The 26858-nt window shown below is 50.1% G+C and overlaps 2 protein-coding genes across 2 annotated transcripts in view; both read right to left on the reverse strand.

The window, feature by feature from the left end:
• The window catches only part of LOC144499965 (interleukin-1 receptor type 2-like), a 1647203-nt gene that overhangs the window by 1130666 nt on the left and 489679 nt on the right, over positions 1-26858 (reverse strand). The window lies entirely within an intron of this gene.
• Positions 16165-26858, reverse strand: part of LOC144499483 (cyclic nucleotide-gated channel alpha-4-like) — a 36523-nt gene continuing 25829 nt past the window's right edge. Inside the window, exons 4-5 of the mRNA XM_078221474.1 lie at positions 20862-21857; positions 16165-16565 (exon numbers count right to left, since the gene is read on the reverse strand). Of these exons, the coding sequence (XP_078077600.1) occupies positions 16165-16565; positions 20862-21857 (1397 nt within the window). The remainder of the gene's footprint in view (positions 16566-20861; positions 21858-26858) is intronic.

Genomic DNA, 26858 nt, shown 5'->3' on the forward strand with positions numbered 1-26858 from the left:
CCACTGTCAGCGCCAGTGATAAAACAGTGCAATTAATCAGTAAAACAACACCATTGGTCGATTAAATGGTGAAAAAAATTATTCCAGAAGAATCCAGGGAAGCAGATGGAAACAGTCAGCGAAACTCGGCAAAGCACCCAGACATTGACACAATATCAGCAGCAAGTAGAGGCAGTAAACCCGGCTCACACCCTCTGTGATCTAACTCCATATCCCTGCTTTTGGCCCATATCCCTTCATACCTTCGCTCAATAAAAATTTATCTCAGATTTAAAATTAGCAACTGTTCCAGCATCAACTTGTGGAACACAGTTCCAAATCTCTACCACCCTCTGTGTGTAGAAATGCTTCCTAACATCTCTCCCAAATGGTCTGACTTGAACATTTGCACTACGCTCCCTAACTCTAGAATCTCCAACCAGTGGAAACAGTTTATCTTTATCTACCATGTCTTTTCCTGTTAATATCTTGAAGACTTTGATCAGATCAGCCCTTAACCTTATAAATTCTGGAGTTTGCGGATGATACTAAATTAGGAGGTATTGTTGACAGCGAAGAAGGTTCTCAGAAATGACAGGGGGATCTTGCTCAGTTAGGGAAGTGGGCCAAGGATGGACAAATGGATTTCAATACAGGTAAGTCTGAGGTGTTGCATTTTGGAAATCAAACCAGGATAGGGCTTATACGGTGAATGGTCCTGGGGAGTGTAGAGGAACAGAGGGACCTAGGACTACAAGCACATAGTTCATTAAAAGCGGCATCACAGGGTAGGCAGAGTGGTGAAGAAGGCGATTCGCTCACTGGCCTTCATCAGTCAGGGCATTGAGTATAAAAGTTGGGACATTGTGTTACACTTGTATTAGTCATTGGTGAAGCCTTGGAGTATTGTGGACAGTTTTGGTCACCCTGTTATAGGAAAGACATTGATAAACTGGAAAGAGCACAGAGAATATTTACGAGGATGGTGCCAGGACTCGTGGGCCTGAGTTATAGGGAGCGGTTGGCCAGGTTAGGGCTTTAATCCTTGGTACGTAGGAGAATGAGGGGTGACTTTATTGAGGTACATAAAATCATGAGGGGCATCGATAGGATGAACACACATAGGGCCTGATTTTACCAAAACTTCACGCCTGTTTTTGGGCGCGGAATCGCGGTAAAGTCGGGCGTCGGGCCTTTAACGCGATCTGCACCTGAATCCGAGCAGATCGCGGCTTTACCGACACCCGAATCGGGCGGCTGGACGAATTAAATGTATTTGCATGCATTTAAATCGACTTAATGAACCGCGCGCCCAACTCTGCCGCCAAATCCCACTTTACCGTCTTCTGGCCCGATCCACGTCCGCGCTGTTACCGACCTGCCGAATAAAAGACCGAAGTCGCCGCTGCAGCTTCCGAAAAGCGGAGTCAGAGACTGCAACGGCTCTCTGACCCAGGTCATCCTCTGGTCGGGGGGTGAGGGGGGGGGGGGGGGGGGGGGGGGCGGGAGGGAGGGGGTGTGACGTATCACCCTCTGGTCGGGGGGTGAGGGGGGGGAAGGGCGGGGTGTGACGTATCACCCTCTGGTCGGGGGGTGAGGGAGGGGGAGGGGAGCGGGTGTGACGTATCATCCTCCGCTCGGGGGGGGGGGGTCCGCTGCCAGTCTGCGGCCGATCCCTCCTGCCGGAGTGGGCGTGCGGCCATGCCATCCCACAAAACCTTCAGGATGAAGCGATTCCTCGCTAAGAAGATGAAGCAGAACCGGCCGATTCCACAGTGGATCCGCGTGAAAACCGGCTACAAGATCAGTACAAGTCCCAGAGGAGACACTGGAGAAGGACCAAGCTGGGCCTGTAAAGGGATTCACATCACTGGTACACTACCAGCCACAGCCATCTCTCCCGCTCTCTTGCCTCTGCAGGGAAGAGTAATCTGTGGCTGGTAGTGTAGCTCACCCCTCCCCCAGACACACACAGACACGCTCACACACACTGATACAGACAGACACACACATACACCAACAGACAGACACAGGCAGGCTGTTCAATCTGTAACTGAGGGTCAGATCCTGCCAGTTGCCACTGAATCGCTTCTCATACCTGAGGAACTGCTGACCTCTGGTGTCGGTACTGGGAATTACATCTCCATGTAAATACTGATACATTCCCCGGGACCCCCTGTAAATGCTGACACACTCCCCGGGGACCCCCTGTAAACACTGACACACTCCCCGGGGACCCCCTGTAAATACTGACATACTCCCCGGGGACCCCCTGTAAACACTGACACACTCCCCGGGGACCCCTGTAAACACTGACACACTCCCCGGGGACCCCCTGTAAACACTGACACACTCCCCGGGGAACCCCTGTAAATACTGACACACTCCCCGGGACCCCCTGTAAACACTGACACACTCCATGGGACCCCGGAAATACTGACATACTCCCCGGGGACCCCCTGTAAACACTGACACACTCCCCGGGACCCCCTGTAAACACTGACACACTCCCCGGGGACCCCCTGTAAACACTGACACACTCCCCGGGGACCCCCTGTAAACACTGACACACTCCCCGGGACCCCCTGTAAACACTGACACACTCCCCGGGGACCCCCTGTAAACACTGACACACTCCCCGGGGACCCCCTGTAAACACTGACACACTCCCCGGGGACCCCCTGTAAACACTGACACACTCCCCGGGGACCCCCTGTAAATACTGACACACTCCCCGGGACCCCCTGTAAACACTGACACACTCCCCGGGACCCCCTGTAAATACTGACACACTCCCCGGGACCCCCTGTAAATACTGACACACTCACCGGGGACCCCCTGTAAATACTGACACACTCCCCGGGACCCCCTGTAAACACTGACACACTCCCCGGGACCCCCTGTAAACACTGACACACTCCCCGGGACCCCCTGTAAACACTGACACACTCCCCGGGGACACCCCCTGTAAATACTGACACACTCCCCCGGAACCCCTGTAAGTATTGACACACTCTCCGGGTCCCCCTGTAAACACCGACACACTACCCGGGACCCCCTGTAAATACTGACATTCTCCCCGGGGACCCCTGTAAATACTGACACACTCCCCGAGACCCACTGTAAATACTGACATTCTCCCCGGGGACCCCTGTAAATACTGACACACTCCCCGGGACCCCCTGTAAATACTGACACACTCCCCGGGACCCCCTGTAAACACTGACACACTCCCCGGGACCCCCTGTAAACACTGACACACTCCCCGGGGACACCCCCTGTAAATACTGACACACTCCCCAGGGACCCCCTGTAAATACTGACACACTTCCAGGGACCCCCTGTAAACACTGACACACTCCCCAGGGACCCCCTGTAAACACTGACACACTCCCCGGGGACACCCCCTGTAAATACTGACACACTCCCCGGGGACCCCCCGTAAACACTGACACACTCCCCGGGACCCCCTGTAAACACTGACACACTCCCCGGGACCCCCTGTAAATACTGACACACTCCACGGGACCCCGGAAATACTGACACACTCCCCGGGGACCCCCCTGTAAACACTGACACACTCTCCGGGTCCCCCTGTAAATACTGACACACTCCCCGGGGACCCCTGTAAATACTGACACACTCCCCGGGACCCCCTGTAAACACTGACACACTCCCCGGGACCCCCTGTAAACACTGACACACTCCCCGGGGACACCCCCTGTAAATACTGACACACTCCCCAGGGACCCCCTGTAAATACTGACACACTTCCAGGGACCCCCTGTAAACACTGACACACTCCCCAGGGACCCCCTGTAAACACTGACACACTCCCCGGGGACACCCCCTGTAAATACTGACACACTCCCCGGGGACCCCCCGTAAACACTGACACACTCCCCGGGACCCCCTGTAAATACTGACACACTCCCCGGGGACCCCCTGTAAACACTGACACACTCCCCGGGGACCCCCTGTAAACACTGACACACACCCCGGGGACCCCCTGTAAACACTGACACACTCCCCGGGGACCCCCTGTAAACACTGACACACTCCCCGGGGACCCCCTGTAAATACTGACACACTCCCCGGGGACCCCCTGTAAACACTGACACACTCCCCAGGGACCCCCTGTAAATACTGACACACTTCCAGGGACCCCCCTGTAAACACTGACACACTCCCCGGGGACCCCCCTGTAAACACTGACACACTCCCCGGGACCCCCTGTAAACACTGACACACTCCCCGGGGACCCCCTGTAAACACTGACACACTCCCCAGGGACCCCCTGTAAACACTGACACACTCCCCGGGGACCCCCTGTAAATACTGACACACTCCCCGGGGACCCCCTGTAAACACTGACACACTCCCCAGGGACCCCCTGTAAATACTGACACACTTCCAGGGACCCCCCTGTAAACACTGACACACTCCCCGGGGCCCCCCTGTAAACACTGACACACTCCCCGGGACCCCCTGTAAATACTGACACACTCCCCGGGGACCCCCTGTAAACACTGACACACTCCCTGGGGACTCCCCTGTAAATTGTTGCACCGGAGCAGGAGAGAGACAGGAGAGCTGGTGGATACAGTGATTCAGAGCTAAGGGTAAGGGACCTACTTTAAATATCTATTTTTTCACGGGGTTTTAGTTATTTAAGAGTGTAAGAGTAACCCGGAAGTATCCCGGGAGTGGGGTCACGTGCGCGGACATTTTGTAGTTCTTTAAGCACGCAAAGTATAAAAGGGAGGCCGCAGTGTACAGCAGGCAGCGTCGGGAGCGGGCAGCGGAGTGAGTAGGAAGCAGAGTGTGAGCTGTAAGGGCTTCGGCTCACAGGGCTTTGGGGGACAGGGCGAGCAGGGGGTGAGTTTCTTTTTTTTTATTTCTAATTTACTTTTCGCTGTGTACCTTGGTAAAAAGGGTCAAATATGAGTGTGAAGCCAGTGTGTTGTTCCCAGTGTAGGATGTGGGAGGTCCAGGAGGCACCTGGCCTCCCAGACATCCACATCTGTGAGGGGGTGTGTTGAGCTGCGGTTCCTGAGGGACCGTGTTAAGGAGCTGGAACTGCAGCTCGAGGATCTTAGGCTGTTAAGGGAGAATGAGGAGGTGATAGACAAGAGCTATCATCAGGTGGTCACACCAGGGCCACGGTTGGAGGCCAAGTGGGTGACAACCAGGAAGGGTAAAGCTCGGGTGGTTGAGAGCACCCCGGTGGATGTGCCCCTACACAACAAGTACTCCTGCCTGAGTACTGCTGGGGGGGACAGCCCGCCTGGGGGAAGCAGCAGTGGCCGTGTCTCCGGAGTGGAGTCCGGCCCTGTAACTCAGAGGGCTAAGGAAAAGCGGAGGAAGGCAGTGTTAATCGGGGACTCGACAGTAAGGGGGCCGGACAGGCGTTTTTGCGGAGGCAGGCGGGAGTCTCGGATGGTGGTCTGCCTCCCTGGGGCCGGGATCCAGGATGTCGCTGGTCGACTCCCAGAAATCCTGAGGGGGGAGGGAGAGGAGCCGGAGGTAGCGGTACATATTGGTACCGCTGATGTGGGAAGGAAGGGGGAAGGCATCATGAAAAGAGAGTATAGGGAATTAGGGAGACAGCTGAGAAGGAGGAAAGCAAAGGTAGTAATCTCAGGATTGCTGCCTGTGCCACTGGAGGGCGAGGGCAGGAATGGAGTGAGGTGGAGGATGAATGTGTGGCTGAGGGAATGGTGCAGGGGGCAGGGATTCAGGTTCCTGGACCATTGGGACCTCTTTAGGGGCAGGTGTGACCTGTACACAAAAAACGGGTGGCACTTGAATCCCAGGGGGACCAATATCCTGGCGGGAAGGTTGGCTAAGGCTACTGGGGAGAGTTTAAACTAGATAGGTTGGGGGGAGGGGATCGAGACGAGGTGACTGGGAGCGAGGAAGTTAGCTCGCAAACAGAGAAGGGTTATAGACAGTGCAAGAGGGAGGATGGATGGGGGACAGAGAAGGGGAGAGCTCAGACCAAAGGATTGAGATGTGTTTACTTTAATGCCAGGAGTATAGTGAATAAAGGGGATGAGCTCAGAGCGTGGATTCGATGCCTGGAAGTGTGATGTGGTGGCCATTATGGAGACTTGGATGTCTCAAGGACAGGACTGGATACTCCAGGTGCCGGGATTCAGATGTTTCAGGAAGGACAGGGAGGGAGGCAAGAGAGGGGGTGGAGTGGCACTGCTGATCAGGGATTGTGTCACAGCTGTAGAGAAGGTGTATGCTGTGGAGGGATTGTCCACAGAGTCTCTGTGGGTGGAGGTTCAGAGTGGGAAGGGGTCGATCACTTTGCTGGGAGTTTTCTATAGGCCGCCCAATAGTAACAGGGAGGTGGAGGAGCAGATAGGGAAACAGATCCTGGAGAGTTGCAATAATAGCAGAGTTGTTGTGATGGGAGACTTTAATTTCCCAAACATAGATTGGAATATCCCTAGGGTAAGGAGATTGGATGGGGAAGAGTTCGTTAGGTGTGTTCAGGAGGGTTTCCTGACACAGCATGTGGACAAGCCTACAAGAGGAGAGGCTGTACTTGATCTGATATTGACCAATGAGCCTGGGCAGGTGTCAGATCTCTCAGTAGGAGAGCATCTTGGGGATAGTGATCATAACTCTATCTCCTTTATGCTTGCATTGGAAAAAGAGAGGATCAGGCAAGCTAGGAAAGGGTTTATATGGAGTAAGGGGAAATATGAAGACATAAGGCAGCAAATTAGAGGAGTAAATTGGAAGGAGGTATTCTCGGGGAAATGTACTGAAGAGACGTGGCAGTTTTTCAAGGAATGTCTGTCTAGAGTTCGACAGGACAACGTTCCGAGCAGACAGGGAGGTGTTGGTCGGTTAAAGGAACCGTGGTGCACGAAAGCTGTGCGGGACCTAGTCGAGAAGAAAAGGAAAGCGTACAAAAGGCTAAGAGAGCTTGGCGAAGATAGGGATTTAGAAGAGTATATGGCTTGGAGGAAGGGACTAAAGAAGGAAATTAGGAAAGCCAGAAGGGGTCACGAGAAGGCCTTGGCAGGTAGGATTAAGGAGAACCCTAAGGCATTCTATAAATATGTGAAGAGTAAAAGGATGAGACGTGACGGAATAGGGCCTATAAAAGGTGAAGGCGGGAAAGTCTGTACGGAACCAGTAGAAATGGCAGAGGTGCTCAATGAGTATTTTGCCTCGGTTTTCACAGAGGAGAAGGACATGGGTGGATGTACTGCGGGCTTGCGGTGGACTGAAAAGATTGAGTATGTGGACTTTAAGAAAGAGGTTGTGCTGGAATCTTAGGGGTGGCACGGTAGCACAGTGGTTAGCACTGCTGCTTCACAGCTCCAGGGTCCCGGGTTCGATTCCCGGCTTGGGTCACTGTCTGTGTGGAGTTTGCACATTCTCCTCGTGTCTGCGTGGGTTTCCGCCGGGTGCGCCAGTTTCCTCCCACAGTCCAAAGATGTGCGGGTTAGGTTGATTGGCCAGGTTAAAAATTGCCCCTTAGAGTCCTGAGATGCGTCGGTTAGAGGGATTAGCGGGTAAATATGTGGGGGTAGGGCCTGGGTGGGATTGTGGTCGGTGCAGACTCGATGGGCCAAATGGCCTCCTTCTGCACTGTAGGGTTTCTATGATTCTTTGAATGGCATCAAGATAGATAAGTCGCCAGGTCCAGATGGGATGTACCCCAGGTTACTGTGGGAGGCGAGGGAAGAGATTGCAGAGCCTCTGGCGTTGATCTTTGCGTCGTCGATGGAGACGGGAGAGGTGCCGGAGGATTGCGGATGTGGTTCCTATTTTCAAGAAGGGGAATAGGGATAGCCCAGGAAATTACCGACCGGTGAGTCTAACCTCAGTGGTTGGTAAACTGATGGAGAAGATCCTGAGGGACAGGATATATGAGCATTTAGAGAGGTTTAGTATGCTCAAGAATACTCAGCATGGCTTTGTCAAAGGCAGATCGTGCCTTACGAGCCTGGTGGAGTTCTTCGAAAATGTGACTAAACACATTGACGAAGGGAAAGCGGTAGATGTGGTTTATATGGATTTTAGCAAGGCGTTCGATAAGGTCCCCCATGCAAGGCTTCTAGAAAAAGTGAGAGGGTATGGGATCCAAGGGGCTGCTGCCCAGTGGATCCAGAACAGGCTTGCCCAAAGGAGGCAGAGAGTGGGTATAGATGGGTCTTTTTCTAAATGGAGGTCAGTCACCAGTGGTGTGCCCCAGGGATCTGTTCTGGGACCCTTGCTGTTTGTCATTTTCATAAATGACCTGGATGAGGAAGCGGAGGGATGGGTTGGTAAGTTTGCCGACGACACGAAGGTTGGTGGGATTGTGGATAGTCTGGAGGAATGTCAGAAGTTACAGAGGGACATAGATAGGATGCAAGACTGGGCGGAGAAGTGGCAGATGGGCTTCAACCCAGATAAATGCGTCATGGTCCATTTTGGTAGGTCAAATGGGATGAAGGAGTACAATATAAAGGGAAAGACTCTTAGTACTGTAGAGGATCAGAAGGACCTTGGGGTCCGGGTCCATAGGACTCTAAAATCGGCCCCGCAGGTGGAGGAGGTGGTGAAGAAGATGTATGGTGTGCTGGCCTTTATCAATCGAGGGATTGAGTTTAGGAGTCCGGGGATAATGATGCAGCTATATAAGACCCTCGTCAGACCCCACTTGGAGTACTGTGCTCAGTTCTGGTCGCCTCACTATAGGAAGGATGTGGAAAAGATTGAAAGGGTGCAGAGGAGATTTACAAGGATGTTGCCTGGATTGAGTGGCATGCCTTATGAGGATAGGCTGAGGGAGCTCGGTATTTTCTCCTTGGAGAGGAGACCTAATAGAGGTATATAAGATGTTGAGAGGCATAGATCGGGTGGACTCTCAGGGGCTTTTTCCCAGGGTGGAAATGTCTGCTACGAGAGGACACAGGTTTAAGGTGCTGGGGGGTAGGTACAGGGGAAATGTTAGGGGTACGTTTTTCACACAGAGGGTGGTGGGCGAGTGGAATCGGCTGCCGTCAGTGGTGGTGGAGGCAAACTCAATAGGGTCTTTTAAGAGACTCCTGGATGAGTACATGGGACTTAATAGGATGGAAGGTTATAGGTAGGCTTAAAAGGTAGGGATATGTTCGGCACAACTTGTGGGGCCGAAGGGCCTGTTTTGTGCTGTAGTTTTTCTATGTTTCTAAGTTTCTCCCTGGAGACCCTCTGTAAATACTGACACACTCCCCGGGGACAACCTGTAAATATTAACACACTCCCCGGGGACCCCCCTGTAAATACTGACACACTCCCCGGGGACACCCTGTAAATACTGACACACTCCCCGGGGACTCCCCTGTAAATACTGACACAATCCCCGGGGACCGCTACAAACACTGACACACTCCCCGGGGACCCCCCTGAAAATACTGACACACTCCCCGGGGACCCACCTGTAAATACTGACACACTCCCCGGGGACCCCCCTGAAAATACTGACACACTCCCCGGGGACCCACCTGTAAATACTGACACACTCCCCGGGGACCCCCTGTAAATACTGACACACTCCCCTGGACCCCCTGTAAATACTGACACACTCCCCGGGGACACCCTGTAAATACTGACACACTCCCCGGGGACCCCCCTGTAAATACTGACACACTCCCCTGGACCCCCTGTAAATACTGACACACTCCCCGGGGACTCCCTGTAAATACTGACACACTCCCCGGGGACTCCCTGTAAACACTGACACACTCCCCTGGACCCCCTGTAAACACTGACACACTCCCCGGGGACCCCCTGTAAATACTGACACACTCCCCGGGATCCCCTGTAAATACTGACACACTCCCCGGGGATCCCCTGTAAATACTGACACACTCCCAGGGACCCCCCCTGTAAATACTGACACACTCCCCGGGGTCACCCTGTAAACACTGACACACTCCCCGGGGATCCCCTGTAAATACTGACACACTCCCAGGGACCCCCCCTGTAAATACTGACACACTCCCAGGGACCCCCCCTGTAAACATTGACACACTCCCGGGGACCCCCTGTAAATACTGACACACTCTCCAGAGACACCCTGTAAATACCGACACACTCCCCGGGACCCCCTGTAAATACTGACACACTGCCTGGGGACCCCCTGTAAATACTGACACCCTCCCCGGGGACCCCCCTGTAAATACTGACACACTCCCCGGGACCCCCTGCAAACACTAACACACCCCCCGGGGACCCCCCTGTAAACACTGACACACTCCCCGGGGACTCCTGTAAATACTGACACACTTCCCGGGAACCTCCCTGTAAATACTGACACACTCCCCGGGACCCCCTGTAAACACTGACAGACTCGCTATTGCAATGGAGAGGGATAGGGCCGTACGGCAGGGCAAGGTTTACAATTGGGGGAGAGGTAATTATGATGCGATTAGGCAAGAATTAGGGGGCATACTGTCAACACTGACACACTCCCTGGGGAGTTTGGAACAGAAACTGTCAGGGAAAGGAACTAATGAAAAGTGGAACTTTTTCAAGGAACAAATACTGGGTGTTCTTGATAGGTATGTCCCTGTCAGGCAGGGAGGAAATGGCCCAGTGAGGGAACCATAGTTCACAAAAGAGATGGAATGTCTTGTAAAAAGGAAGAGGGAAGCTTATGTCGGGATGAGGAAACAAGGTTCAGATGGCTCGATTGAGGGTTACAAGTTATAAAGGAACGAGCTGAAAAAGGGGCTTAGGAGAGTGAGGAGGGGGCATGAGAAGTCCTTGGCGGGTCAGATCAAGGAAAACCCCAAGGCTTTTTACTCTTATGTGTGGAATAAAAGAATGACCAGGGTGAGGTTAGGGCCGGTCAAGGACAGTAGTGGGAACTTGTGTATGGAGTCAGTAGAGATAAGCGAGGTGATGAATGAATACTTTTCTTCAGTGTTCACCAAGGAGAGGGGCCATGTTTTTGAGGAAGAGAAGGTGTTACAGGCTAATAGGCTGGAGGAAATAGATGTTCGGAGGGAGGATGTCCTGGCAGTTTTGAATAAACTGAAGGTCGATAAGTCCCCTGGGCCTGATGAAATATATCCTAGGATTCTTTGGGAGGCAAGGGATGAGATTGCAGAGCCTTTGGCTTTGATCTTTGGGTCCTCGCTGTCCACGGGGATGGTGCCAGAGGACTGGAGAACGGCGAATGTTGTTCCTCTGTTTAAGAAAGGGATTAGAAATGACCCTGGTAATTATAGACCGGTTAGTCTTACTTCGGTGGTTGGTAAATTGATGGAAAAGGTCCTTAGGGGTGGGATTTATGACCATTTAGAAAGATGCGGATTAATCCGGGATAGTCAGCACGGATTCGTGAAGGGCAAGTCGTGCCTCACAAATTTGCTAGAATTTTTTGAGGAGGGAACTAAGTGTGTTGATGAAGGTAATGCAGTTGATGTCATATACATGGATTTTAGTAAGGCATTTGATAAGGTCCCCCATGGTCGGCTTATGATGAAAGTGAGGAGGTGTGGGATAGAGGGAAAGTTGGCCGATTGGATAGGTAACTGGCTGTCTGATCGAAGACAGAGGGTGGTGGTGGATGGAAAATTTTCAGATTGGAGGCAGGTTGCTAGCGGAGTGCCACAGGGATCAGTGCTTGGTCCTCTGCTCTTTGTGATTTTTATTAATGACTTAGAGGAGGGGGCTGAAGGGTGGATCAGTAAATTTGCTGATGACACCAAGATTGGTGGAGTAGTGGATGAGGTGGAGGGCTGTTGTAGGCTGCAAAGAGACATAGATAGGATGCAAAGCTGGGCTGAAAAATGGCAAATGGAGTTTAACCCTGATAAATGTGAGGTGATTCATTTTGGTAGGACTAATTTAAATGTGGATTACAGGGTCAAAGGTAGGGTCCTGAAGACTGTGGAGGAACGGAGAGATCTTGGGGTCCATATCCACAGATCTCTAAAGGTTGCCACTCAAGTGGATAGAGCTGTGAAGAAGGCCTATAGTGTGTTAGCTTTTATTAACAGGGGGTTGGAGTTTAAGAGCCGTGGGGTTATGCTGCAACTGTACAGGACCTTGGTGAGACCGCATTTGGAATATTGTGTGCAGTTCTGGTCACCTCACTATAAGAAGGATGTGGAAGCACTGGAAAGAGTGCAGAGGAGATTTCCCAGGATGCTGCCTGGTTTGGAGGGTAGGTCTTATGAGGAAAGGTTGAGGGAGCTAGGGCTGTTCTCTCTGGAGCGGAGGAGGCTGAGGGGAGACTTAATAGAGGTTTATAAAATGATGAAGGGGATAGATAGAGTGAACGTTCAAAGACTATTTCCTCGGGTGGATGGAGCTATTACAAGGGGGCATAACTATAGGGTTTGTGGTGGGAGATATAGGAAGGATATCAGAGGTAGGTTCTTGACGCAGAGAGTGGTTGGGGTGTGGAATGGACTGCCTGCAGTGATAGTGGAGTCAGACACTTTAGGAACATTTAAGCGGTTATTGGATAGGCACATGGAGCACACCAGGATGATAGGGAGTGGGATAGCTTGATCTTGGTTTCAGATAAAGCTCGGCACAACATCGTGGGCCAAAGGGCCTGTTCTGTGCTGAACTGTTCTATGTTCTATGTTCTACTCCCGGGGATCACCAGTAAATACTGACACACTCCCGGGGATCCCCTGTAAATACTGACACACTCCCCGGGGACCCCCTGTAAATACTGACACACTCCCGGGGATCCCCTGTAAATACTGACACACTCCCCGGGGACCCCCTGTAAATACTGACACACTCCCGGGGATCCCCTGTAAATACTGACACACTCCCCGGGGACCCCCTGTAAATACTGACACACTTCCCGGGGACCCCCTGTAAATACTGACACACTCCCCAGGGACCCCCTGTAAATACTGACACACTCCCCGGGGACCCCCTGTAAACACTGACACACTCCCGGGGATCCCCTGTAAATACTGACACACTCCCCGGGGACCCCCCTGTAAACACTGACACACTCCCCGAGGATTCCCTGCTCAGTGACTGCTGAGGGTACATGGAAATTGTAGATCTGTCTCTCCGACACAATCTCTGTTTTTAAAGGGGAGAATTTTTTCCTGGGTCTGTAACAATGCAAACTAGAATAGTGACCTCAATCAGAATGAGAGCAGGGAGAGCAGTAATCACTCAAGCATTGGATCCCTGTTCAATACGGCCTCTCCACTGGTCAAAGAGCTTGAATAGATGATTGACACTGAGCTCGCGACCGGCACCCAGAGAAAGGGCCTGTTAGCAATGCCCAGGCAGAGGGATGGTGTACTGTCCTGGACCGAACCCTGCAGCAGTGTTAGAGAGAGCTCGCAGTGACTCGCAACCACACTGCTTTCCCAAGGTGCAGGAAGCGGACATCAAGACTCTCCGTATCAATTGTTTATCCACCGTGTAGGATTAGAAAACCGTTCTCAACTCTCACTTATTGTATACTTCCTGCCTCAAACCATGCAGACAAAGAACAAAGAACAAGGGCGGCACGGTAGCACAGTGGTTAGCACTGCTGCTTCACAGCTCCAGGGACCTGGATTCGATTCCCGGCTTGGGTCACTGTCTGTGTGGAGTTTGCACATTCTCCTCGTGTCTGCGTGGGTTTCCTCCGGGTGCTCCGGTTTCCTCCCACAGTCCAAAGATGTGCGGGTTAGGTTGATTGACCATGCTAAAATTGCCCCTTAATCTCCTGGGATGCGTCGATTAGAGGGATTAGCGGGTAAAATATGTAGGGATATGGGGGTAGGGCCTGGGTGGGATTGTGGTCAGTGCAGACTCGATGGGCCGAATGGCCTCTTTCTGTACTGTAGGGTTTCTATGATTTCAAAGAAAACTACAGCACAGGAACAGGCCCTTCGGCCCTCCAAGCCTGCACCGACCATGCTGCCCGACTGAACTAAAACCCCCTCCCCTTCCGGGGACCATATCCCTCTATTCCCATCCTATTCATGTATTTGTCAAGACGCCCCATAAAACTCACTATCGTATCCTCTTCCACTCCCTCCCCCAGCAGCGAGTTCCAGGCACCCCCCACCCTCTGTGTAAAAAACTTGCCTTGTACATCTCCTTTAAACCTTGCCCCTCGCACCTTAAACCTGTGCCCCCCAGTAATTGACTCTTCCACCCTGGGAAAAAGCTTCTGACTATCCACTCTGTTCATGCTCCTCATAATCTTGTAGACTTCTATCAGGTCGCCCCTCAACCTCCGTCGTTCCAGTGAGAACAAACCAAGTTTCTCCAACCTCTCCTCATAGCTAATGCCCTCCATACCAGGCAACATCCTGGTAAATCTTTTCTGTACCCTCTCCAAAGCCTCCACATCCTTCTGGTAGTGTGGCGACCAGAATTGAACACTATATTCCAAGTGCGGCCTAACTGTGGTTCTATAAAGCTGCAACATGACTTGCCAATTTTTAAACTCAATGCCCCGGCCGATGAAGGCAAGCGTGCCGTATGCCTTCTTGACTACCTTCTCCACCTGCACTGCCACTTTCAGTGACCTGTGTACCTGTACACCCAGATCCCTCTGCCTATCAATACTCTTAAGGGTTCTGCCATTTACTGTATATTTCCTATCTGTATTAGACCTTCCAAAATGCATTACCTCACATTTGTCCGGATTAAACTCCATCTGCCATCTCTCCACCAAGTCTCCAACCGATCTATATCCTGCTGTATCCTCTGATGGTCCTCATCGCTATCCGCAAATCCACCAACCTTTGTGTCGTCCACAAACTTACTAATCAAACCAATTACATTTTCCTCCAAATCATTTATATATCATAGAAATCATAGAATCATAGAAACCCTACAGTGCAGAAGGAGGCCATTCGGCCCATCGAGTCTGCACCGACCACAATCCCACCCAGGCCCTACCCCCACATATTTACCCGCTAATCCCTCTAACCTACGCATCCCAGGACTCTTAGGGGCAATTTTTAACCTGGCCAATCAACCTAACCCGCACATCTTTGGACTGTGGGAGGAAACACAGGTATGGAGGGCTATATATTACAGAAACACAGGTATGGAGGGCTATATATTACAAACAGCAAAGGTCCCAGCACTGATCCCTGAGGAACACCACTTGTCACAGCCCTCCATTCAGAAACAGACGTTACCTGTGAAAGCAGCAGACCCAGAAACACCAGTTGGTGCTGGTGGTGCTGGGTTTTATTTTGGAATGGTGTGAGGAGTCACATTAAACCACCTGTGAGAATAAGCAGCCTAGTCGCGTGTACGAATTACTAAAGACTGTTTATTAAACGAAAGAAAAGACAAACACACAGCATTCGGACTCGAGCTCTCAAAGACAATTAAATATATCAATCACTAAACACACACACCATTTATATAGAAATGACCCCGTGTCCCAATGTGACACCTGAACTTCTTAACACTTTCCCATTCCCAAACAACATCCAAATTAAATAAATCTGTAAGTCAAATCCAGTTTATAGTTACCATATAATACAAGGCAGATGATTGAGTCTGGAAAATGCCTTTTCCTGGTCCAGTAAAGATATTTAAACTGCCTTGAGGAAGTTTCCTGCTCTATCTTGGTTCAAAGACATCTTTGATGTTAAAATGGTCTCTCAGGCTCTGAGCTGTCAATCGAGTCTCTCCAGCTCAATGTCACAATGCCTTCTCGGCTGTGTGATGTTAAACTAGGCTGTCTGCTTTTGCAGGTGCTGGCAATTTTACCCTGATTCCTCTGTGATTTTCCCTTCATGTATTTGGGCCATCTGTACCTCTCATATTTCGTCACTCTCAAAATGAGCACCTGTATACTCTGACTGATCTCTCAGTATTCCACATAAGCTGTTTCCTGATGGTCGCGATCTACACCTGATTCTGTCTGGATGTCTGCTAATCTCATTACTGGGAAATGCTGCATCTTATCCCCTTTGAAAACTGGTTTCTGTTGTCACCAGGCAGATGCATGACATTGTCCTGTTGAGTTACTTAATGCATCCTTCTAAATTTTAGTTCTCAATAAACTATCTTAAAATTATGAAATCTGACTGCCTATTTAGGAATCTCCGGCCCCAAATCCTGAAATATTACACATGGGACCGGGTCTGTCCCTCAGACTGGGCCTGGGATTGGACCTGGGACCTGGGCTCTGATTTTTGCCCCATGGGGTCCGGTCCTGGGTCTCGGTCCAGCGTTAGGTCAACCTGTGACCCTCAGTATCCCCTCGATCTCCGAGTCCTCAGCAAACTCCAGCCACCCACTCAACTCAGTTTCCAGACTGTTGAGACGGAAATTCATCTTTCTGACACTGGATTCCATCTCTGCGACCAGGCGAGCGAATCTGGTTTGCAGCGAGTCAAGGGCAGATTCCAGATGCTCCAGCTGGCCCACCAGATCCCGATTTTCCAGTCCCGAGTTTCTAACAGTCTCATCCAACATTCCCAACTTCATCAACATCTGGCGGCCCTTCCCCTCAAGCACACTCTGCGCCTCCGGAAACTCCAGCAGTACCTCGGACAGATCGTCCTTCCCCAGAGCAAAGAGATCAGAATATCCAATACTCCGAATATTTGCTGTCCTCCGGTTTCCAGATTTACTGCCTTCAGAGCGAAAAGAGACAAAACATCAAATCAGCAAAGAACACGCTTGCCAGGACTCAAATAACTTCAACCACTAACTGCACAAGAAACACAAAGATTCCGATAGAACTGACCCTCTGACAGTGCAGCACTCCCTCAGTACTGACCCTCTGACAGAGCAGCACTCCGTCAGCACTGACCCTCTGACAGTGCGGCACTCCCTCAGTACTGACCCTCTGACAGTGCGGCACTCCCTCAGTACTGACCCTCTGACAGTGCGGCACTCCCTCAGCACTGACCCTCTGACAGTGCGGCACTCCCTCAGTACTGACCCTCTGACAGTGCGGCACTCCCTCAGCACTGACCCTCTGACAGTGCTGCACTCCCTCAGCACTGACCCTCTGACAGTGCGGCACTCCCTCAGTACTGACCCTCTGACAGTGCGGCACTCCCTCAGCACCGACCCTCTGACAGTGCGGCACTCCCTCAGTACTGACCCTCTGACAGTGCAGCACTCCCTCAGCACTGACCCTCTGACAGAGCAGCACTCCCTCAGTACTGACCCTCTGACAGTGCAGCACTCCCTCAGTACTGACCCTCCGACAGTGCAGCACTCCCTCAGTACTGACCCTCTGACAGTGCGGCACTCCCTCAGCACTGACCCTCTGACAGTGCGGCACTCCCTCAGCACTGACCCTCTGACAGTGCTGCACTCCCTCAGTACTGACCCTCTGACAGTGCAGCACTCCCTCAGTACTGACCCTCTGACAGCGCGGCACTCCCTCAGTACTGACCCTCTGACAGTGCAGCACTCCCTCAGTACTGACTCTCTGACAGTGCGGCACTCCCTCAGCACTGACCCTCTGACAGTGCGGCACTCCCTCAGCACTGACCCTCTGACAGTGCAGCACTCCCTCAGTACTGACCCTCTGACAGTGCGGCACTCCCTCAGTACTGACCCTCTGGCAGTGCAGCACTCCCTCAGTACTGACCCTCTGACAGTGCGGCACTCCCTCAGTACTGACCCTCTGACAGTGCGGCACTCCCTCAGTACTGACCCTCTGACAGTGCGGCACTCCCTCAGTACTGATCCTCTGACAGTGCAGCACTCTCTCAGTACTGACCCTCTGACAGTGCGGCACTCCCTCAGTACTGACCCTCTGGCAGTGCAGCACTCCCTTAGTACTGACGCTCTGACAGTGCGGCACTCCCTCAGTACTGACCCTCTGACAGTGCGGCACTCCCTCAGTACTGACCCTCTGACAGTGCGGCACTCCCTTAGTACTGACGCTCTGACAGTGCGGCACTCCCTCAGTACTGACCCTCTGACAGTGCGGCACTCCCTCAGTACTGACCCTCTGACAGTGCGGCACTCCCTCAGTACTGACCCTCTGGCAGTGCAGCACTCCCTCAGTACTGACCCTCTGACAGTGCGGCACTCCCTCAGTACTGACCCTCTGACAGTGCGGCACTCCCTTAGTACTGACGCTCTGACAGTGCGGCACTCCCTCAGTACTGACCCTCTGACAGTGCGGCACTCCCTCAGTACTGACCCTCTGACAGTGCGGCACTCCCTCAGTACTGACCCTCTGACAGTGCGGCACTCCCTCAGTACTGACCCCCAGTGTACACTGGGATTGATTGTGTGGAAGCTGTGATGAGGTTTTTGGGGGGCGGGGGGAGTGTCAGTTACTACACTCCTGGGATTTGAGCTAATTGACCGAACAACATACAGCACTTGAGAAAATGATCAGTTGGTTATTTTAATGTTGAATCCGCTGCCTGGAATGGCGACTGCTTTCGAACGGGAGACAGATAAATATTTGAATTGGAGTAAAATTACAGGAGAGTGTGGGGCCAACTGGATAGGCTGGTGACGGAGATCGCTCTGGCAACAACCATACTAAGGTACCAATTAGGTACAGGAGGAGGCCGCTCGGCCCCTCGAACCTAACCCCCCCCCCCACCCCACAATACAATCATGGCTGATCTGACTGTATCCTCAACCCCACATTCCTGCTGTCCTCGATAACCTTTCACCCCAATAATCTTTCACCCCCGATAACCTTTCACCTCCTCGTTAATCAGGAATCTGTCTCGCGCTGCCTTTAAAATATTCAAAGACTCTGCTCCCGCTGCCTGTTGAGGAAGAGAATTCCAGAATCGGACTCTCTGAGATCTGGAGAGCGCTGGGTGTTTGGTGAGTGAGAGATTCTCAATCTCTTTCTGGAAATGTAATTTTGTTTGCAGCATTTAACATCCAACTGAAATTGCCTGTTTGAATTCTAAATGCTGTCCTTCCCTGGCGGGAGGCAACGATCAGAATTTGAGTGAATTTTATATTCAGTTTCAGGGAGTGGAGAGCGGGTCCACGACTAGTATTTCAAACTTAAATACAGCAGTAATGTGGCGATGAAAGCAGAGCTAGCTGACGTGAACTGACAAATTAGAATCAGGAGAATATCGGTAGAGATGCAGTGGCCAACATTTAAAGGGATATTTCAGAAACCGCAGAATAGAAACATTCCAGTGAGAAAGGAACATTCCAAAGGGAGGACCCACCTTCCACGGTTCATTAAAAAACTTAAAAATAGGTTCACACCTGAAGATAAAGCATATCATTGCACAAAGAGGAGTGGAATGTTGGACAGAATATAAAATATATAAAAACATATGAATGTAAGAAAATAAGAACTAGGATCAGGAGGAGGCCATTCAGCCCCTCCAGCCTGCTCTGCTATTCAATACGATCATGGCTGATCTCATCTCAGCCTCAACTCCACTTTCCTGCCCACTCACCATCGCTCTCCAACCCCATTACTCATTAAAAATCTGTCCAACTCTTCCTTAAAATTACTCCAAGTCCCGGCATCCACCGCGCTCTGGGGCAGTGAATTCCAGACTCACCATCCTTTGAGAGAAGTAGTTTCTCCTCATCTCTGTTTTAAATCTGCCGCCCCTTATCCTAAAACTACGACCTCTTGTCCCAGATTGCCCTACAAGAGGAAACACCCTCTCCACGTCTACTTTGTCCATCTCCATTATCATCATGGACTCCTCAATTAGATCGCCTCTCATTCTCCTAAACTCCAGGGAGTATCGGCCTAAACTGCCCAATCTCTCTTCGTAAGACAAACCTCTCATCTCTGGAATCAATCTAGTGAATCTCCTCTGAACAACTTCCAATGCAACTCCATCCCTCCTCAAGAAAGGGGAACAAAACTGTGTGCAATATTCTAAGTACGGTCTCACTAATGCTTTGTACAGAAGCAGCAACACTTCACTGCTTTTATATTCTATTCCTTTAGCAATAGATGCCAAGATTCCATTTACCTTCCTTATTGTACCCGCTACACCTGCAAAGGATTAATCAGATGGAAACATTAGAGTACAAGAGAAAGCTAACCAGAAATATAAAGACGGAAGTAAAAGTTTCTATAAATGCTTAAATACAAAAGGAGTTAACAGAGTGTTGGTCCTATAGAAAGTGAGTGTGGAGAATTGATGTGACACGGTGGCACAGTGGGTTAGCACTGCCTCACAGCGCCAGGGACCCGGGTTCAATTCCGGCCTCGGGTCACTGTCTATGTGGAGTTTGCACGTTCTCCCCGTGTCTGCATGGGTTTCCTCCCACAGTCTGAAAGACGTGCTGGTTAGGTTGATTGGCCATTCTAAATTGTCCCTTAGTGACAGGGGGACTAGCTAGGGTAAATATGTGGGGCTAGGGGGATAGGGGCTGGGTGGGATTGTGGTCGGTGCAGACTCGATGGGCCAAATGGCCTCTTTCTGCACTGTAGGGATTCTATGATGATGGAAAACACGGAGATGGGAGATGGATTGAACTGGTATGTTACATCAGTCTCCACCGCAGAGGATACAAGTAACATCCCAGAAATAACTGTGAATCAGGGAATGGAACGTAGGGAGGGATTCAGGAGAATTACAATCACCAGGGAAGTGGTTCTGAGCAAATTGTTGGAGTTATGGACTGACAAGTCCCCCGGTCTGGATGGTTTCACCCGAGTGTCTGAAAGGAAGTGTCCAGTTGATGCATTGCTTCTAATTTTCCAAATTGTCCAATGCTGGGGAAAGGTTCCATTAGATTGGAAACTGGTGAATGTAACTCCTTTATTGAAATAGGGAGGGAGACGGAATCACAAAGGGCCGAAGGGCCTGTTCCTGTGCTGTATTGTGTCCTCTCTCTGTATTTCCCTCTGATACTCAATCTCTGGAGTGGGTTTGAACACAAGTTGTTGTGACCTGGGAAGGTGGGAGAGGGGTCCGAGTTAAACAATGTGGATCTGCAGAGTGTTATACCTGCAATGTTGAGAATGCTGATTTCTCCAAAATAGTTCCCAGCCTCAAGGACGGCCAACTGCGTCACCCCGTCATCAGCAACCACTGCGAGACGGCCATCTTGTACAATGTACATCTCTCTGCCGACATCACCCTTACGGCACACATAGTCACCAGGACTGAAGACCTGTGGCTGCAGTTTTAATACCAGCTGCTGCAACATGCCAAGCTCGCAGGATTGGAAGAGTTGGACCTTCCTGAGGGTCTGGAGATGGACGCTGATGGCCACCTCCACTCGAAGCCTGTCCGGGAGCATCTGCAGAATCTCCTTCTCATTGGTCACCTTCTTATAGAGGCGCAGGTGCTGTGACCATTTGAGCACTTGTTTCTGCAACTTCCGATCCACACGCTGAGACCTGAGGTAGTCGCTTATCAGCTGGTGGTCTGGGAAGGCACCACGAGCTGACTTTTCCAGGTTCGATACGATGGATTCCATATTCCCCACAATGCTCGCAAACACCAGTACAGCGATTAGAAAATCCACCATCACAAACAGGTATTCCTCCTCTCGCACAGGGATTGGGGTGTTTCCGATGGTGCTGAGGATCAAGGTGGAAAGGTAGAAGCTGTAGAGATACTGGCGGCTCAAGCGGGCATTGTTAGGGTCCGAGATATTGGGGTACACCCAAAGGTCCTGGCCAAATCCAATGTGCCTGGACAGGATGAAGTAAGCACATGCGTTCCAATGGATACTGAGCACCATGAATACCATGATGCGGATGACCCGGAATATGTTGGGGTAAGAAGCCCGTGTCTCTAGTCGTTGGAGGAACTCAGAGAGACTCTGTACCTGGAAGAGTCTGTTGAGTCTGGCTGCTGGAGTGTGGACACTGAAATGCAGGTACAAGAAATCCGTGGGGACGAGAGAAATCAAATCAAGCTTGAAACAGTGGCTCTGAGCGTACGTTGCTGCAATTTTCCAACGGTCAGTAACCAGCAAACCCTGTTCCAGAAAGCCTGGGGGAGAGAAATTGCAGACTCACTCCAACACTGAGCAAAGTAAAGATACAAACACACAACCTATCAACACGAGTAGGCCATTCAGCCCTCCCAGACTTCTCAGCCATTCTATAAGATCTGATTGGACTCTCCACATCCCACCTATCCCCATATATGAACATAAATATAAAACCCTGCTTTTAGCATCCTCAACACTTCCTCACATTGCCCTCTCTTAATAAACTTCAGATAATCCAAAGTTCTGCTACCCTCTATCCAAACACACACCAAATCCCATTCACCCCCATGCTCACTGACCCACTTTAACCCAGGTTCAGCACCGTCTCAATATTAAAATTCTCATTCTTGTTTTCACTTTCCTTCGTGATTTCAGGCCTTCCTATCTCTGCAATCTCCTCCAGCCCCACAACCCTCTCATATCTCTCTGCTCCTCGCATTCTGGTCTCCTGAACATTGCCAGTTTTAGTCACTCCAACATAGTGTCAGGAAGCAGAAACAGTTTATATTGTTGGATATTGGAAACAAGGAATAGGTCTATATCTGTATGTGCAGGGTGGCACAGTGGTTAGCACAGCTGCCTCACAGTGCCAGGGACCTGGGTTCAATTCCAGCCTCCGGTGACTGTCTGTGTGGAGTCTGCACATTCTCCCCGTGTCTGCGTGGGTTTCCTCCAGGTGCTCCGGTTTCCTCCCACACTCCAAAGGTGTGCATGGATTGGCTATGCTATATTGCCCCCCCGCCTCCAAAGATATGTAGGTCAGGGGGATAAGCAGGGTAAGTGTGTGGGGTTACGGGGTTGGGGTGGGCCTGGGGAAGATGCTCTGTCAAAGATTCGATGGGTCAAATGGTCTCTTTCTGCACTGTCGGGATTCTTTGATTCTCAGTGAGATTAGTTTAGTGGTTCATTGTAAGAAAGGGTCAAACTTCAGTTAATACCATGTTGAAGAAAGATGTTTGCAATACGAGGTGTTTGGTTACATTTTAAAATGAGATTGTATTGTGCTTAGAGAGAGTTTATAACGTGAAACGTAAACAAGAGCTTGGAGAAAGAACAAGTGGTTGTGTAGCAACCATGAGCCAACTTGAGGGAAAAGACCTTGACCGGAATCTAACCTCCGTTCACACCGGCAGGATTTCCCCATCCCGCCACAATAAATGGAGATTTGCCTGAGCGCCACGTTCTCCGACCTCGCTGCAGTGGGAGCATGGCGTGAACGGCAGGGAAGATCCCGCCACTGGTGTTGGTAGTTTAACTGGACCCAAGCAGAAAGAGATCAGCAGCTAGAGAGAGAACAGATCCCTCAGCTATGGCAAGAGAGCAAGTCCCAGAGGTGACAGTTCATCCTACAAACTAGAGAATAAAGAGAAGTTTCCTGGGATATTGAAGTAAAAAAGGGAAACAGGAGCTGGAATTTGAGCAGGGTGCTGTTCACTGGAATTATAGATGGAGCTGGAAAAGTCAGACCGGGTGAAATTGCCAGGTATCTGAAGCAATTGTTAGGTTGGTTTCCTCATTCCAGCCTTTGAAGGCAACAGCATTCAGTGGGAGAATGAGTATCTGAGAGATTGTGAGGACGTTTGAATGCACCTGGCAATCCAAGACAAAGAAATACTGAAAGAAGAGTTGGAAATCCTGGAGATGGATCCTTGCTGAAAACAGTTGAGGGAAAGTATCGTTTGAAAGAAGATCCAAAGATGTGGCTTTTTGAGAGTGAAGTTTGGAAACATTTGCGTGACCATTATTCGCGGTAAATTTGCAGAGAAAGGCATCAAAGTTAATTGGGTGACACAGGTTTCAGTGCTGGAGCACTTGGTTTCAGAATGGAGTGTGTTGGCCACAGTTAGCCTGTGGGTTTACAGGGGCTGAGTGTTTACTGAGAATATTATAGCATAAGATATATTTATAACCTGTGTTATCTTTAAAATCGACATACGTACGTGAAGATAAGTGGAAATGAAGGAGTATTGTATCACAGTCTAACTTCTCATGATTAATAAATGCCTTTTTGTTGTTAAAAGTTAATTGGCTGGGCTGTGGCTCTGTTCTTCCACATGCTCTAAAAAAAAATGTTACATTCTTTTGAGGCAGGGTTCCGTTCTGGGATCTTCCTATGCAATATTAACACCAACTGGGATCGTAGCAATTGGCTTCAGCTATCTGGATGCTAAGTTCTGAAATTCCCTCTCAAAACTCTCCATGACTCCATTTCCTCCCTGAAAATCTCCCTCTTTGACCAAGTTTTTTGGTTTTCAGCCTTGACTATCTCTCTCTCCATGTGGCCTGATGTCAGTTGTTATCTGATGCTCCTGTGAGTTACAACGTTAAGGTGCGACATAATACAGGTTATTGTTGATAAGGGATGCGTGTAAAAACGGAACGGCAATAATCATGGGGGACTTCAACATGCACATTGACTGGCAGACTCAAGTCGGTAAGGGTGGAATGGAGGAAGAGTTCTTAGAATGCTGTCGGGATAGTTTCCTTGAACAGCATGTTACGGAACCGACGAGGGAACGAGCTATTTTGGATCTGGTATTGTGTAACGAGGTAGGTAGAATTAAGGATCTTATTGTGAAGGACCCTCTTGGGTCTAGTGACCACAATATGGTCGAATTTCTGATTCAGATGGAAGAGGAGAAAGTTTGGTCCCAAACCAGTGTCCTCTGTTTGAACAGAGGGAAATATGATAGGATGAGGGATGAATTGGCTAAGGTAGACTGGGAGAGCAGGCTGGCAGGTAGGATAGCTGAGGAACAGTGGAGGATTTTTAAGGAGATCCTTTTCAGTTCTCAGCAAAAATATATTCCAGCAAAAAACAAGGATTGTAAGAAAAGGGAGAACCAGCCGTGGATAACGAAGGAAATAAAGGAGAGTATTAAAATAAAAACAGCTGCGTACAGAGTGGCCAAAAATAGTGGAGAAACAAGTGATTGGGAAAAATTTAAGAAACAACAAAGAGAGACTAAGAAAGCGATAAAGAAAGGAAGGATAGACTATGAAGCTAGGCTAGCAATTAATATAAAAAATGATAGTAAAAGTTTTTATAAATATATAAAAAGGAATAGAGTGGCTAGAGTGAATGTTGGACCCTTGGAGGACGAGAGGGGGGAGTTAATAGTGGGAAATGAGGATATGGCTGAGTCTTTAAATAAGTTTTTTGTGTCGGTCTTCACGGTGGAGGACACAAATAGTTTGCCAAATATTAACGATAGAGGGTTGGCAGCAGGAGAAATACTTAATACAATTAATGTTACCAGAGAGGCAGTGCTGGGTAGACTAATGGGACTGAAGGTGGACAAGTCCCCGGGTCCGGATGGAATGCATCCCAGGGTATTGAAAGAAATGTCAGAGGTAATAGTGGATGCGTTAGTGATTATTTATCAAAACTCGTTGCATTCTGGGGTAGTGCCGGTTGATTGGAAAACGGCTAATGTTACGCCGCTGTTTAAAAAAGGAAGGAGACAAAAGGCGGGTAACTATAGGCCGGTCAGCTTAACGTCTGTAGTAGGGAAAATGCTGGAATCCATTATTAAAGAGGAGATAGCAGGGCATCTGGATAGAAATGGTTCGATCAATCAGACGCAGCATGGATTCATGAGGGGAAAGTCGTGCTTGACGAACATGTTGGATTTTTATGAAGATGTGACTAGGGCGGTTGATGGAGGAGAACCGGTGGATGCGGTGTTTTTGGATTTCCAAAAGGCGTTTGATAAGGTGCCCCATAAAAGGCTGCTGAAGAAGATTAGGGCACACGGAGTTGGGGGTAGTGTGTTAAAGTGGATTGGGGACTGGCTATCCGACAGGAAACAAAGAGTTGGAATAAATGGGTGTTTTTCCGGTTGGAGGAAGGTAACTAGTGGCGTGCCGCAGGGATCGGTACTCGGGCCACAACTGTTTACCATTTATATAGATGATCTGGAGGAGGGGACGGAGTGTAGGGTAACGAAGTTTGCAGACGACACAAAGATAAGTGGAAAAGTGAATCGTGTGGAGGACGGAGAAGATCTGCAGAGAGATTTGGACAGGCTGAGTGAGTGGGCGAGGATATGGCAAATGGAGTATAACGTTGATAAATGCGAGGTTATACACTTTGGAGGAAATAATAACAAATGGGATTACTATCTCAATGGAAACAAATTAAAACATGCTACCGTGCAAAGGGACCTGGGGGTCCTTGTGCATGAGACGCAAAAGCCCAGTCTGCAGGTACAACAGGTGATCAAGAAGGCAAATGGGATGTTAGAACATAGAACATAGAACATTACAGCGCAGAACAGGCCCTTCGGCCCATGATGTTGCACCGACCAGTTAAAAAAAAACTGTGACCCTCCAACCTAAACCAATTTCTTTTCGTCCATGAACCTATCTACGGATCTCTTAAACGCCCCCAAACTAGGCGCATTTACAACTGATGCTGGCAGGGCATTCCAATCCCTCACCACCCTCTGGGTAAAGAACCTACCCCTGACATCGGTTCTATAACTACCCCCCCTCAATTTAAAGCCATGCCCCCTCGTGCTGGATTTCTCCATCAGAGGAAAAAGGCTATCACTATCCACCCTATCTAAACCTCTAATCATCTTATATGTTTCAATAAGATCCCCTCTTAGCCGCCGCCTTTCCAGCGAAAACAATCCCAAATCCCTCAGCCTCTCCTCATAGGATCTCCCCTCCATACCAGGCAACATCCTGGTAAACCTCCTCTGCACCCTCTCCAAAGCCTCCACATCCTTCCTGTAATGTGGGGACCAGAACTGCACACAGTACTCCAAGTGCGGCCGCACCAGAGTTGTGTACAGTTGCAACATAACGCTACGACTCCTAAATTCAATCCCCCTACCAATAAACGCCAAGACACCATATGCCTTCTTAACAACCTTATCTACTTGATTCCCAACTTTCAGGGATCTATGCACACATACACCTAGATCCCTCTGCTCCTCCACACTATTCAAAGTCCTCCCGTTAGCCCTATACTCAACACATCTGTTATTCCT

This window comes from Mustelus asterias, chromosome 10 (assembly GCF_964213995.1).
Source record: "Mustelus asterias chromosome 10, sMusAst1.hap1.1, whole genome shotgun sequence".
In the NCBI taxonomy this organism is placed as follows: Eukaryota; Metazoa; Chordata; class Chondrichthyes; order Carcharhiniformes; family Triakidae; genus Mustelus; species Mustelus asterias.